Genomic DNA, 15,404 nt, shown 5'->3' on the forward strand with positions numbered 1-15,404 from the left:
AGAAGGTTTTGTGAATCCGGCCCCTGGAGTGCATCAGGCCTCAAATCTTAATGGAGGAGCAAGCTAGCCCCCCCCACTACTCCTCTCTTATCCCCCTCTTCTCTCCTTTCTTTCGCTCGACTGCCCTGAATGCCTAAATCGTGCCATGCCTTCCGGGAGCATGTAAACAAGGCAGCCAGCACATTGGTTGAGGGAGTGGTGTTGCTGTGCTGCCATTGGCTGTCTGATGGGTAGGGGCGGGAGGCTGTGGTCACCAGCACCTGAGGACGGTTAGACTAGCTACTCTACTAGCCATAGTAACAGTCAGAGCCCAGCCCACCACTCATACACTCAACTACCCCCATTTCTAATACATTTTATGGGTCTTAAAAGGTATTAGAAATGCATCAAAACACAATAATGCTGAAGTAAAGATCACTGCCAACTAATATCAACATTTAGTTTAGAATATTCTTTTCTGCTCTCTTTAAGTTGAAGAAACATTGCCTTGTGCCTTGAAATTCAGTTACTAAAAACCCACATATGTTTAAGATATTTTCTGATTTCTCTCCCTCATGAGGGAGGATTATGAACGTTCACAGAAGTAAAAGGTAGACCTACCACTTAGTTAGTGTTTTTACTGATATCAACTTTATGAATTATTAATTGATTAAAACTCAATATTATTTTACCAAATGGGTAACAGAATTTCTGCAATTGAATTGGCTACAATGGGAAAGTAGTAGTCACAAACCACAGGTCACCTGCTACTGTTCTCCCTTCACCTGGCATACTGTCATGTTCAGCTCATAACTGTTTTGTTTTTCTTTCTGTCGTCTGGTGGTCAAAGCAAGAATGTGACAAGTCTAGACTCCCTCTCCCCTCCCTACTGTACAGTAGAGAAGTGTGTAGAATAATACCCACATTTGCAAAGGATTCCATATTGCTACCTTTGTGTACATATTTACGATACATTACCATGAAGAGAATGACATTCATATCCATAATTATGCATTTCTGTGTAGTACAGATCAGAGACCCATGATGAAATTCCATTACTGCAATTCTGTTACTGGGTGCAAATCCACTTCACTTTCTGTAGTTCAATAACCAAAATAGATTTTTTTCAAACTCAAGGTGTCATGTTATAGATGTCTGCAACCCCATTATTTCTGCAGACATCTTTTGGGAAAACGTGGCCACAAACAACTGAAGGAGATTTTACTGAAATTCTGTTACCAAACTTTGCATCGGCACAGTTCTTCCTGTAAATGTGTTTTTGTAAAAATGGCAGTGTAAATTGTTAAAAGAAGTCCTCGCACATAAAGTTCATGTTTTGTGTTTGACATCTATTTTAAGTGAAAAATCTGTCTCAGCGCAATTCCGTAACCGTAAAATTGCCCATATATCTGTGTCCCTTTCCCTCTCATTTGCCGAGATCGTTTCCCTTCTCATCACTCTCAGCAACCCCTCTCCCATCTCTCCTCTGCCTCACCTTTTCTCTCTCACTCAACAACCCCCACTCCCTAACCTCTCTCCCTTCTCCCATTTCCCTCTCTCCTTAAATCTCTCACATTTATTTTCTTTCTCACATGCACCAACATTACATGCCCCAAGCCCTGTTGTTTCAGTTGATTTAGTATGGGAATGGATGTGCTACTGATTACATAAGGCCCAGCCCCATCCCTCACCAAGCACCAGCACAAACAGACAGCCAGGACAAGACAGACAGAGGCTGATGCTGGAGGAGAACGCATCCCATTCTTTATCCCTATGCACTGAGCCATCACCTACAAGGCCACAGTACTGCTACTTATTGCTTTCTGTTCAGTCAAATTAACAGTTCCAGTACCTTCAGAAAGGAGTCACACCCCTTGACCTTTTCCACATTTTGTGACATTACAGCTGGTTAAAATATATTACAATTTACATTTTGTGTCATTGACCTACACACACACACACACACACACACACACACACACACACACACCCCATAATGTCACAGTGGAATTATGTTTTTATACATTTTTACAAATTAATAAAAAATGAAATGCTGAAATGCCTTGAATCAATAAGTATCCAACCTCTGTTATGGCAAGCCTAAACTTCAGGAGTAGAAATGTGCTTAACAAGTCAGATAAATTGCATGGATTAATTGTGTGCAATAAATGGTGTTTACCATGATTTATTAATGACTACCCCATCTCTGTATCCCACACATACAATTACAGTGCCTTCGGAAAGTATTCATAACCCTTACTGATTCTACATTTTGTTGTGTTACAGCCTGAATTTTCTCACCCATCTACACACAACACCCCATAATGACATGTTTTTAGAAATATTAGTACTTTTTAATTAAAACACAGATATATGGAATTTACATAAGTGTTCACACTTACCCAATACTTTGTAGAAGCACCTTTGACAGCGATTACAGCTGTGAGTCTTTCTGGGTAAGTCTAAGAGCTTTCCACACCTGGATTCTGCAACATTTGCCCATTAATCTTATCATAATTCTTCGAGCTCTATCAAGTTGGCTGTCTAGCATTTTTCAACAACCATTTTCAGGTCTTGCCATAGATTTTCAAGTAGATTTAAGTCAAAACTGTAACTCTGCCACTCAGGAACATTCAATGTCTTCTTGGTAAGTAATTCCAGTGTAGATTTGCCTTGTGTTTTAGGTTCTTGTCCCGCTGAAAGGTGAATTCATCTCCCAGTGTCTGGTAGAAAGCAGACTGAACAAGGTTTTCCTCTAGGATTTTGCCTGTGCTTAGCTTCATTCCGTTTAATTTTAACTGAAAAACTCCCCAGGCCTTAATGATTACAAGCATACCCAATAATGTGTTGGATTTGGCCCAAACATAAAACTTTATTCAGGACAAAAAGTGAATTGCTTGGAAGGAGAGGAAGGAAACTATACTAACCTAAATGACAAAGTCAAAAGATGGAAGCCTGTACAACATGCATCTTGTTTGTAATAAGGCACTAATGTAATACTGCAAAAAATATGGCAAAGAAATTAACTTTTTGTCCTGAATATGAAGCATTATGTTTCGGGCAAATCCAACACGTCACTGAGTAACACTCTTCACTCTTTATTTTCAAGCATGGTGGTGGTTGCATCATGTTATGAGTATGCTTGTCATCGGCAAGGACTAGGGAGTTTGTGGGGGATAAAAAGAAAAGGAATAGAGCTAAGCACAGGCAAACTCCTAGAGGAAAACCTGGTTCAGTCTGCTTTCCACCAGACACTGGGAGACAAATCCACCTTTCAGCAGGACATTAACATAAAATGCTAGGCCAAATCTACACTGGAGTTACTTACCAAGACGTCCTTGAATGTTCCTGAGTGGCCTAGTTACAGTTTTGACTTAAATCAGCTTGAAAATGTATGGAAAGACTTAAACGGCTGTCTAGCAATAACCAACTTGACAGAGCTTGAAGAATTCTAAAAATAATAATTGGGAAAGGATAACGGGAACAGAGGGTCTTTGGATAATGGAGGTGCTTTGTACAGTAGGGACTAGGAAAGTATGGGAAGCAGGCTTTTTTGACAAATCTAATCCAATCCATATTATCTATCTAAATCAATGTAAGAGTCAATATACTGAACACAAACAGTGGTGGAGTTCACTATCAGACATTATAAACTGGGTGGTTCGAGCTCCGAATGCTGATTGGCTGAAAGCCGTAGCATATCAGACCGTATACCACTTGTATGACAAAACATTTATTTTGACTTTTCTAAATACGTTGGTAACCAGTTTATAATAGCAATAAGGCACCTCGGGGGTTTGTGATATATGGCCAATATACCACGGCTAAGGGCTGTATCCAGGCACTCCACGTTGTGTCATGCTTAAGAACAGCCCTTAGCCGTGGTATATTGGCAATACATCACACCCCCTCGACATAATCAGAGTCACTGAGGGAGCTGGAGCTTCCTTTCTAGGCTGTGGAGGCCCAATCTAAAACACGATAGGCAGTGTGGTGAGCTAGTCACGGGATCTGTTCTGTGGTCGGGACCCGATTGATGTGTTTGGAAACAATCAGGCTACAGTCCATCTGCAGTGGACCAATTGATCTGGACACACACAACCCACAACACAATGTGGAGTTATCTTCCCGAGATAGCAATACGTTCAGATTGTTTTTGCAGGGATGAATGCGCTATACACCTTCAGCTAGTATTATTTTACCCCCACACACTCCCTCGCTCCTCTCTCTGCCCCCTTTCACATCTTTTGCTCTAGTTTCTGGGATGTTCTCCAAAATCACTTTGTTTTCCCCATTTGCTGAAACAGATCTCTGCGAGCCAAACACACACATCCTGATGCCCAGATACACTCTAACAACCACCGTTAAACACTCGGCCCTTTAAGCATCAGGGACTCGTACGCTGCTAACACAATGGATCCTCACATGGGCGTAAATAGGCCTGCAGAGACTCCCATTATTTTCTTGGCGAACTCCTAGAAGTAGAATCTATTCCCTCTGTTAGCACCAACCCACTCAGTTCAACCCACAGACCAAGCTCATCATTAGGTAGGCTGCTGATGTTAGCACTTCTACTGTGGGCTGGACACCGCCTTCATAATGAGGCACTCAGACCTAAGTCTTAGTATTGCATTCTCCATAAGAGAGACACATGCAGCAGCAAAAGCAGTTTGAGGGTGACATAAGCTAAGCTATATTTTATACTGGAAAGCCACTTAGTCCCTGTTTCAGAAACCAACCAACTACCCGCCCCACTCAAATTCATTGCCACACAGCACTCCATCCACTTTCACATGGAATGACCCCACGGGGAGTGTATTAACTGAACCCAAGATTAGCCTAACATACAGTAGCTCAAAAGCTTCTCTCAAACTGCATTGTCTCCAAACCCTGCTTCATAAACAAGCCTCCACTCAAATCGCTACAGCCAAAGACAACAGGATAATTGTACAGAATCAGAGTTCAACAGCAGCCACAAGGAGATGAAACCTCAGTGGCATGTTCACATCTGACAACACCTTGAAACACTATGACCATGAAATGTGCTGGGGATTACAAATGAACCCCAGCTGGGACTCTAATAGGTGACATTATTACACAGCCACCCAGGAAGGCCTGATTCAGCCTGTACCCTGGCATGATGACTGGCATCCCAGTGGCATGATGACTGGCATCCCAGTGGGCAGTCCGGGCAGACACACTACAGGCAGCTGTCTGTAGCTGTACAACTGGCACAGCAGTGGCACTGCCAGCCAATCTGCCCCCTCTGCCTCTTGATAAATGTGTGGAGCTAAAACCCAAGTTAGCCTTCCCTGCAGTGACTAGGATTATGTATGTGTGTGTGTGTGTGTGTCCTCTGCTGCCATATTGAAGGCTCTTACATAATCTCTATCCTTTGATGTTTTGCTTCAGCATCAACGTGACGTGACATTACAGTAGCTTAGGGAATGTTTCTGGAGATGTCTCTAAATATATTATACTGGACCCGTAAGGTTGGCTCGGGCATCAAGCTAAAGTGAAAACACCAATCCCAGTGCTCATATGGATGGAAATATCATATTAGATTTAACCGTTACGAGAACAAGCTATTCAGGTAGTTACAACAAATGACAAGCTGCTAATGCTAGCCTAGGCTATATATTGGTACAGTCACGTTTGGCTGTGCATCTTATTGTACCCAAGGAGTGTCCAAGTACAAGCTGTCAGAGACAATTGGTCTCTGAGCTGACTGGTGACTCTGACAAGGGGTCTGACAGAGGGAAGACATCTTGGAACTTCCTCTGAACAGAGAGGGAGATATTTGTGTGTGTGTGTGTGTGTGACAATGAGAGAGCGCGACAGTAGTGGCTGCGACAGTGGAACCGCCTCGGGTACCTCCTACTATCCACCACTCTGTGTTGACATGTCATGCTTCATACTGACTATCATTAGACACAGAGGGGCCTGGCTGGCCGGGCCAAGATTGGTGCAGTAAAGGAAGCTAACCAATAAACACTGGAGTACAAAATATCACCACAACGCGAGTGTGATTTACTGCAACATTCATCACCACCCTGACCTGTCCACTGGATCTGTCTCTCTACTTATGACCATGAGCCATGAGAGGAGGAGCAATGATAAAGGGAGGATGGAGAGATGAATGAAAGAGGACAAGGAATGAAAGAGGACAAGGAATGGAAGGAACATGCATAGCCTTCAACATAATGGAAGTAGCCCTCAAGATAACCTAACAAGGTCTAGGGACATCGGAGTCAACACTGTCTCCTGTTATGCTAATATTCCTTCATTGGAAGGTCTTTGTTCGCCGTCTAACCTATTCACACAGGGAATGAGACGTGTAAATGACACATTCATTGTGTTATTTTGTCAGCGCTGCTGCCAAAGGAGACCATTCAATCAACCACTGGCTGCTAGGCACTTCACACCGGCCCACATTCATTATTAGACCGACATCGGTCTCATAATGTCTTTTAAATGTGCTCCATTTTGTTCCATCTATTTTTACAAGTAGGCTAACGTGCCCCAAGGAATAGGGGAAGAAATTAACACAAATACGCATAAATAATCTTAATGATAAATAACTGTCATTATCAAGCTAACTGGTAGAACAACCCCTGCGTGTGATTGTTTGTGATGCTCTGTGTCCAGCGTGGCAGCTTCTCAGATGAAGTCATCAACAGACACAAAGCGTTACCTGGGCCAACAGATGTTTTCCTTGGTAAACCCATTTGGCTGGACAATATGGTACTACATGCTCCACCAACCCCGCTCTTCTCCATCGCACCCAGAGTTCCTCTCCTTCCACTTCTCTCCCACCATCCCCCCCCCATCCCTCTCTCCCGCCATCCCTCTCTCCCCCCATCCCCAGAAGGGGCAGATTAAGTGAAAACAACAGCTATAGAGCAGAACAAACAACAAGCTGTTACATAACCTAATCTCTACTTCTCTGAGAAAAGTCTGAATCACATCACGACACACTCACGTTAAGGGTAACTCATCTAAATGTGTGTGTGTGTGTGTGTGTGTGTTCACGACGCCTTTTCCCCAGTTAATGTAGCTCTACAGGCAGCATGAAAACTCACCATGTCTAGTCTCATGTGTCAGTGCTCCCATCACTGTGCAGTCAGTGCACAAATCAAACACACAGACACTATAGAATCCTGAGTTAATACAAACAACTACATCTTCTGTACATCTAGAATCTAGAATATCCTAATCCTAAATTGAAAAATACATGAATAATGATGATTCATGATCACAATCATTTTGTAAACCAGTGTTTTGGCAGGCTTGGTTAGGCTACTTCCAGGATAAAGAAAACATCCATTCACAGAAACTGTTCAATAAAGACACTGACCACAGTGAAAAATCTACATGGACAAAAAACAGTGGAATGGATTACTAACTCGCTATCAGCACGTGTGTCCTGGTTAGAAAAGTACATGTTGTTCTCTCGGCAAACAACACGGAGTCGATAGGTCCAAGTTGGTTAAATATGCTCCTATTTGAGCTCTTCAAATGGTGGAAGATAATTTGAGCGATTTCAGTGCAGAATTGCATTGTTTTGAATGTGTATTTGGATATTTAATTAGAATTTCATGTTTTTGAATGTGTAATACACAAGTTGTATTTCATGATTTGAAACTGAACTGAATATTGCATTCATTTTAAAATATGAGACTTGATACCAACACAATGAATGCAATATTTACCATGTTGAAACAGAAAACATAAATATTACATTTGAATATTCAATTGAAATCAAAATTTTGAAACTAAATGCAATATTCAGTCAATTCAGTTTCAAATCATGAGATACAAGTTCAATTCATGAATTGAATGATTCAATGTGATATACAGCCCGACGGTGCTCTGTACACACACACACACGTCCAAAAGCACGAACACATGCACGCACACGCACACTTTAGATTAATGAGCAAAACAGTGCTCCTGGAAGGTGAAATAACACATGTAGGACTGGAGTGTCTTGTTATGGGTAACTACAGTGATGGACGCTAATTTGGAGCTGTGACTAAACACAAAGTGTGCTTGCCGTGCGCACACGCACACACACGCACACGCACACACACACACACACACACACACACACACACACACACGTCTCTGGTCCTAACGTGATCAGACATCTCAGCTCAAAGAAGGGGGTGGATGGGGTCTGGAAGGGGAGTGAGGAGAGATGGAGGGATGGAGGAAGAGAGGAGTAGAGAGAGTGATACATACTGCTGTAGAGTGTATCTATCCAAGAGAGACGGGGGAGGCCACGAGTGCTCAGGGGCTCCATCCTCCTAGCAAGGATTCCTGTTAAAAAAAACACTCCTTTCCCTTTCTGTTCTTCTCCTTCTTTTTCACAGTTGAAAGGCAGCCGTCATCTCAGGAAACAAAAGACCAACAAAAAAAACCCACTTTTGGTCCAACAGGCGTACGGACAGAGAGAACAAGAGAATAAACGAGTGTGTACCAGCCCTCTGCTTTAACGGTTGCTCTCAGACTGAGCTACAACGACAGGCAGAGAAAAAAAAGAACAGGCTAGAGACGGTCACAGCCAACCGTTGCTAGGGAAGAGGGAAAGCACTCCCTATCTCTCGCTCTCTTTTGCTCACTCACTCCCACCCCCTCTTTCGCTCTTTCTATCTCTCGAGCATGCACGCACAGCTCCTCTCGCTCGCTCTTCCAAGCCCCTCTCTCTCCTCGTGTGTTCTCTTCCTCTGCATGTCTCTCTTGCTCTGGGATGAGCACATCAACATCAGAAACTCCACATGATGTTTCTATGTCGTGTCTTTTCTCAGGGACAGGGAGACATCAAACAAAAACAGACCTCTCCCTCTCAGAGGTTGCATTAGCCCAGTTTTCTGTACTGTAATATTCTGATACAGCCTGTGTACTAATGGACTAGGAAGACTAGCCCGTGTGTCCTAATGTGTTTCTGAATGGCTTCACAAATACACCCCTCTCCTGACTCGACAAGACAAGTGCTGTTGGCTGTACAGTACTGGCCAGTACTAAAGACACCACTACCAGTTTGTGATTAGGGCAGGAACAATACCAGTATCGCGATACTCGTTAGTATCGTGACAAGGAAACAAAACATGAAGCAGATTTAAGTTCTTTAGGAAAACAGCCCTAATGTTGGAAACGTCATCCAGTCACATGTATTTATTTTCCAAGCTATAGAACACAATACGTTACATACAGCAGCTTTTTAAAGGACCAAAGAGTTGTCTACTTCGTCTTTCCGTTTTTGCCAGGGATTTTTTGGGGGCGATATTGGTATCGTCACGCCCAATCTGTGATATGGAGCGATGCGGATGAACCAAATGTTTTAACCAGTTTCTGAGATGATGGAGTTAGGAAGTGATGAGGGGCAGAGGAGTTGTTGTGATCGTGTCAGAGACAAAAGAGACTAGTTCGTGTGTGTGTGTGCGCCTCCAGACTGACTCTCTGGGACGCTGCTGAGGAGGAGAGAGATCAGAGGAGAGAGCATGAAAGAGATGAAAATAAAAGGAAGTCTACAACAGATGACAGTAAAGGGCCAGAGAGATGTGGGTGTAGAGAAGGGTAGTGCTGAAAACAATAGAACAAGAGGTAGAGAGAGGGAGGGGCAGATGGGCTCTGTCATCTTCTCTTCTCCATTCCTGTGACAACGAGCCCCATCTTCCTCACTGTTTGGCTGACACCCCCCTTCGCACAAGAAACAGACACACACACACTTTCAGAATCAAATGAAAAAGACACTCCTGTTAGCACCAGTGACCATCACTGCATGTCCCTACTCCTCAGACACTACTGTAATAGTAGTGGTGGTAAATCTCTCATGTGTGTGTCTGACATCTCCACAGAGTTGAGTGGGATCAGCAAAGAGGGAACTGGGAATCACAACAGCAGCACACACACTGCAAACTTGGTATTCACCAAAATTCAGTTAACCACCACAATGCACCGCTCAATGTCCTTCAGCATGGCCATGGATACAGACTGCAGTTGTTCAGTCTTGTTGCAGCAAATAAAATCTGACAGCGGCAGGCCTCTAACATTGAGGAATCACTGTTCACAAGCCCCTCTCCTCCCTAACAATAACCAACCAATTAAGTGTGTGTGTGTGTGTGTGTGTGTGTGTGTGTGTACAGAGATCTTAAAAAGTCATGCATCACAAAGACCCTCTGAAGTGCTCCCTCTTCCCTCCACCCCCCCCTTTACTTTCAAGCCCCAAACCACCCCCTCTCTCCTTCAACATTGTGGGAAGATGAGGGAAGTGCGCTCCTCCAACCCCCATCCAACCCGCCCATAACATCTCCCCTGCTCTCTCCCCCCTTTAGGATGGGGGGAACATGTGAGGCAGAACAACATCAATTAGAACACAAAGCCTTGTGGGAGGATCCCCTCCTAGACACAGTTGGCCTAGAGCGCTGCTCTTTGTCTCTCCACGATACACAGGGCGCAATGTGCCACTGCCAGATGGAATTGGCCAGTCTGTGGGGCCTCCACCCACACGTGCCCGCGCACATGCAGACACACACACACACACACACACACACACACACACACGTCTAATCTAGCCAAAGGTCACGTCTGAGGAGACATCCATCCCTGCCTTATTTGCAGCCAGCTCTTTTGTAAGTCTGCATACATTGTATCTGATGTGTCATTCAAACTAAAGCATATCATTGTATGTTTTTATGAATCAAACAGCAGATGTAGGCGAGAGAAATCATTTGAAAAGACAAACACATTTCCAAGGGTTAGCGATGTGGGTTTAGACAAAAAAAAAGCCATGAGAGAGAGCGAGAAAGAGCGAGAGAGAGGTAAGTGGCTCTTCATCAATGATGGATTCATGAGCAGCAGAGCTTTGATCATCATCCTTTGTCTTCAATCTGGGACAACGGGCGGGCCGTGCTCTCTCACATTCTGTCACATCACAGTCACAGAACCAGGACAAAGTGTGTGTGCCTGTGTCTGGCACACTCCATCTAACAGGGCATTGGGAAGCAAGCCAACACCAACCTCCCCCACTCTCACACACGAACACTAAGCATCAATCACCTGCGGGAGGGGCCAAACAAAGAGAACACATTCAGTGCCGCGTTTTTAGCCTTCCCGTTGCGTCACAATGAGCAGTCACGCTGTGGGGTAAAACAGGCCATAGTTTCTACAGTAATGTGACAGACACAACACAAAGTTAATGCTTTACTTCTAAAACTATGTGTGTGTTCCTCCATCCTTGTGGGGACCTAAAATCACCCAAAGTCCCCTTAAGGATAGTAAAATAAAAATATATTTTCTTCATCCCCATGAAGACAGACTTTTTGAAGCTTAGTGGTTAGGTTTAGAATTATGGTTAGGTTAAGTGTAAGGGGTTAGTGGTTAGGTTTAGAATTATGGTTAGGTTAAGTGTAAGGGGTTAGTGGTTAGGTTTAGAATTATGGTTAGGTTAAGTGTAAGGGGTTTGTGGTTAGGTTTAGAATTATGGTTAGGTTAAGTGTAAGGGGTTTGTGGTTAGGTTTAGAATTATGGTTAGGTTAAGTGTAAGGGGTTTGTGGTTAGGTTTAGAATTATGGTTAGGTTAAGTGTAAGGGGTTTGTGGTTAGGTTTAGAATTATGGTTAGGTTAAGTATAACGGGTTAGTGGTTAGGTTTAGAATTATGGTTAGGTTAAGTGTAAGGGGTTAGGTTTAGAATGATGGTTAGGTTAAGTGTAAGGGGTTAGTGGTTAGGTTTAGAATGATGGTTAGGTTAAGTGTAAGGGGTTAATGGTTAGGTTTAGAATTACGGTTAGGTTAAGTGTAAGGGGTTAATGGTTAGGTTTAGAATTACGGATAGGTTAAGTGTAAGGGGTTAGGTTTAGAATGATGGTTAGGTTAAGTGTAAGGGGTTAGTGGTTAGGTTTAGAATTACGGTTAGGTTAAGTGTAAGGGGTTAGGTTTAGAATTATGGTTAGGTTAAGTGTAAGGGGTTAGTGGTTAGGTTTAGAATTATGGTTAGGTTAAGTGTAAGGGGTTAGTGGTTAGGTTTAGGAGTAAGGTTAGGGTAAAGGAAAATAGGATTTTGAATGGGAATCTATTTTTGGTTAGAATAACAAAATGTGTGTGCGCTTGTGAGTGAGCAGGGTATCCCGTCTGCATCCCGTTGTTCCACCCAGTTCAGGCCTCTCTCCGGTATTGGGTCCTTCTGTGTGATGGCAGAGGGGACCAGATGGTAGGAGTAGACTGGATGCCCCACCCCAGTCAATCTTAGCGGGTAACATGACCCCATCAATACCCTCTCTTGGGAGCCAAACTATCACATATGACCTCTCACCTCCTTACAGAGGCCTTGGAGCACCAGCTGCAGAAAATCTGCTTGGCACAGTCATAATCAACATCAATGTCTGTTAGTGGAATACATTACTATTGAAATGAAATAAACATTCATTTTTACACTACCTAATGGATGAGGGTAGAGGGAGATATTACAGCCAGTAGTCCCTTCGTTGTAGATCCCAGGCAAACAATGGGCTAAGTGATGTTTACAGAGAGGAAATTAGCCTACTCTACTCCACTCCTCCATTATTCAATACAGGATATGTGGCTATGGCACTAACCAATCCTGCTTGTTATGGCAAACACAGCCGATTGGCATGGGAAGAGGGCGGGGGGTGCATGTGCATGTCTGTACATAATTAGCAAGCCAGCCCACCAGCCAATCACCAGGTTGTGTTGTCCCCAGCTCTACTCTGCCCAGATACCCCCATGAACCCCTCATCTACCCCCCCCCTCATTCCTGTCACCCCACCAGCCCCACCCCTGGCCTTGTCTCCCTAGGGAAAGACAGGGAGGAGAGAGGGGGTAAGAGGGAGAACAGAGGAGCATGGCTGCAGGTGCTTCTCCTCCAGTCAACTTGCACTGTCCTCCCTTCCTCAGTCTCTCCGGGGCAGTCAGTCTACACCAGGGGGGTGTGGTGCCACACTGCGCTCCGCCTCCTCCGTTCCCACACCGCACCACTGGGGAGGGGTGTGTCTGTGTGTGACGGGGAGTTGTGATGCCCCTTTAGTAGAGGAACTAGACAGGAACTAGACAGACCAGTTTCTACCATCACCAGGAGGGATGTAGAGAGGCAAAAAGCCACTGCTTTCAATGGGGCCCTGATGCACAGCCGCTCTTGAATGAAGTGTGTGTGTTGTGTTCTGCTCTGATGTGATAGTGATGGCATTTGAGTCAACTCATTACAGATTACAATCATGACAAATAGTTTGAAAAATAATATTTTCAATTTAAAACAAAACCAGAAGATAAAAGCAAGCAACTCTTCCATAAAAGCCATTAGAATCCTTCTGATTAGAGCCCGACCGATTTATCGGTTGACAGATGTTGTCGGCCGATATTAGCCTTTTACGGCTGCATTTGTATTGCCGTTTAATCCACCGAAAAGGACCAATATAAAATGTGGCGAAAACACTTTGAACCACTAATCCCTTATCCTTTTTTACATTTCATTACTTGTCCTGAAGAGGGCGCTCTTTAGATGGCTAAAAGCCTATCTTGCCTTGGCGCTACAGCAAGACTGGACACGATCCCCCAACGCAACTACACCAAGGAGATTGAACTACTGTGAACTAACGGTTACTGCTTCTACTGTGAGTGCTGAGTAGATAGACGCTTGCCAGCTCAATAAAGTGCCAAAAACGCGCACTGGTCATATACTGTTACGTGAAGTGTCATGGTAGGGTGTTGGGTGTGGTGACACATGGATTCTATGCCCATATGTAAAGCAACTGCCATGTTAACGTTCAACTCTGTGGTAACGTTAACGTTATAGCCATTTAGTGAAGACCGCGAAATCTAGTGTGTTATATTTGCTTTTTGTTTAGGGTATGCCTCAAGCTCGGTCATTCAAATGTTTTCAGAGACAAACAAACATAGCCGGTTACAAAGTAGCACTTCGTAGCTACGTTTTGATGTATGGGTTCATTGTCACTTGTCAGGGACTGGTCCAAATTCACGTTTCGTCACCCCCATTTCCATGACGAGTGCTAGCTGGCTATGCGAGAGTACTTGACGCCGTACACTGTGGGTTAGTGCAATCAGGGATCCTTGGGATGTCCCCATGGTCAACCCTTACCCGAACCTTAACCCTTACTACCGTAACCATTTTAGTGTAGGTAACATTAACATTGTAACATGGATTTGCATTCGTTTACGCATCAAAAGTCCCAATGTAAAGTTACACCTCACTTTATTTTTTCTAGTTATTACATAAAAACGATCAGAATTCCGAAGAATGCTGAAATGTTTTTCCGGAGGGTGAAGTAATATAGAGGACACAGCAAGCCAGCCTATTCCCTATAATGTAAACGCCAACGGAAATAACTTCGACCCAATTTTCAGGCTACTCAAGCGGAAACTCCAGCGTTACAGAGGAAAGAGGGGGGGTGGAGACCCCGGTGAGATTAAGGCGAAGGGAAAACCAGCCACCTCTTCCCTCCATTCTACTGGCCAATGTACAGACAGTCACTCAACAAAAAGATGGATGACCTCCGAACACAGATTTCTACCATCTGGACTCTCAAAACTGCAATATTCTTTGCTTTCCTGAAACATGGCTCTCGGACAAGACACCACCCCCCGAGCAATCTCTGAGTGGCATTGACTGAAATACAGTAGAATGGAATACAACATTGTACCAAGATCAAGGGTGTGGGGTTTCCACGTCACCAAGTTCAATAACAAAACAGGCACCAGTAGCACAAATAGAAAGCAAATGGGAAGTTTATTTGTGATTTGGTACACGGGGAATTCACCAATCACTTCACAGTCCACAAGCCATTCTCTTTGTCCGTTCTGTTTTGGTTCTCAGTCAATCCGGTCCACAAGGGGGTTAGTCCGACAGTCCAGGTCACAACATGTAATCTCACAGATAGTATGCGCTCTTCTCCCACTCTTCATAACGCGCTTGGTTCTCTCCTACTCTGCCCCTTTGAAGTTTACATGAACAATGTTTACAAACATTGGAGAAAAACAAGCTTTTTTTATATATACTGTGTGTGTGTGTGTGTGTGTGTGTGTGTGTGTGTGTGTGTGTGTGTGTGTGTGTGTATATATATATATGTGTATATATATATTTGGAATTCTCATGGAGTGTGACAGTTAAACTAAGCTCATGAGGGATTTCTAAGTTAAATTCTTTAAGAATCTCTCGCTCACACACACACACATACATATATATATATACACAAAGTCGGAAGTTTACATACACTTAGGCTGGAGTCATTAAAACACGCCTTTCAACTACTCCACAAATTACTTGTCAACAAACTATAGTTTTGGCAAGTCGGTTAGGACATCTACTTTGTGCATGACAAGTAACTTTTCCAACAATTGTTTACAGACATATTATTTAGATTATTTCACTTATAATTCACTGCATCACAAT

At 43.6% G+C, this 15,404-nt stretch overlaps 1 protein-coding gene across 4 annotated transcripts in view; it reads right to left on the reverse strand.

Annotated features, from left to right (window-relative positions):
- Window positions 1-15,404, reverse strand: part of abr (ABR activator of RhoGEF and GTPase) — a 222,555-nt gene that overhangs the window by 177,450 nt on the left and 29,701 nt on the right. Inside the window, exon 1 of one of the 4 annotated variants that reach the window (XM_014137910.2) lies at window positions 8,224-8,580. The exons of 2 other annotated variants lie outside the window; for them this stretch is intronic. In XM_014137910.2, the coding sequence (XP_013993385.1) occupies window positions 8,224-8,284 (61 nt within the window). In that variant the 5' untranslated portion in view covers window positions 8,285-8,580. Of the gene's footprint in view, window positions 1-8,223; window positions 8,581-15,404 lie in introns of those variants that run through there. One more of the 4 variants, XM_014137908.2, reaches the window with a different exon arrangement.

The sequence above is a fragment of the Salmo salar genome, chromosome ssa13 (genome assembly GCF_905237065.1).
Source record: "Salmo salar chromosome ssa13, Ssal_v3.1, whole genome shotgun sequence".
In the NCBI taxonomy this organism is placed as follows: domain Eukaryota; kingdom Metazoa; phylum Chordata; class Actinopteri; order Salmoniformes; family Salmonidae; genus Salmo; species Salmo salar.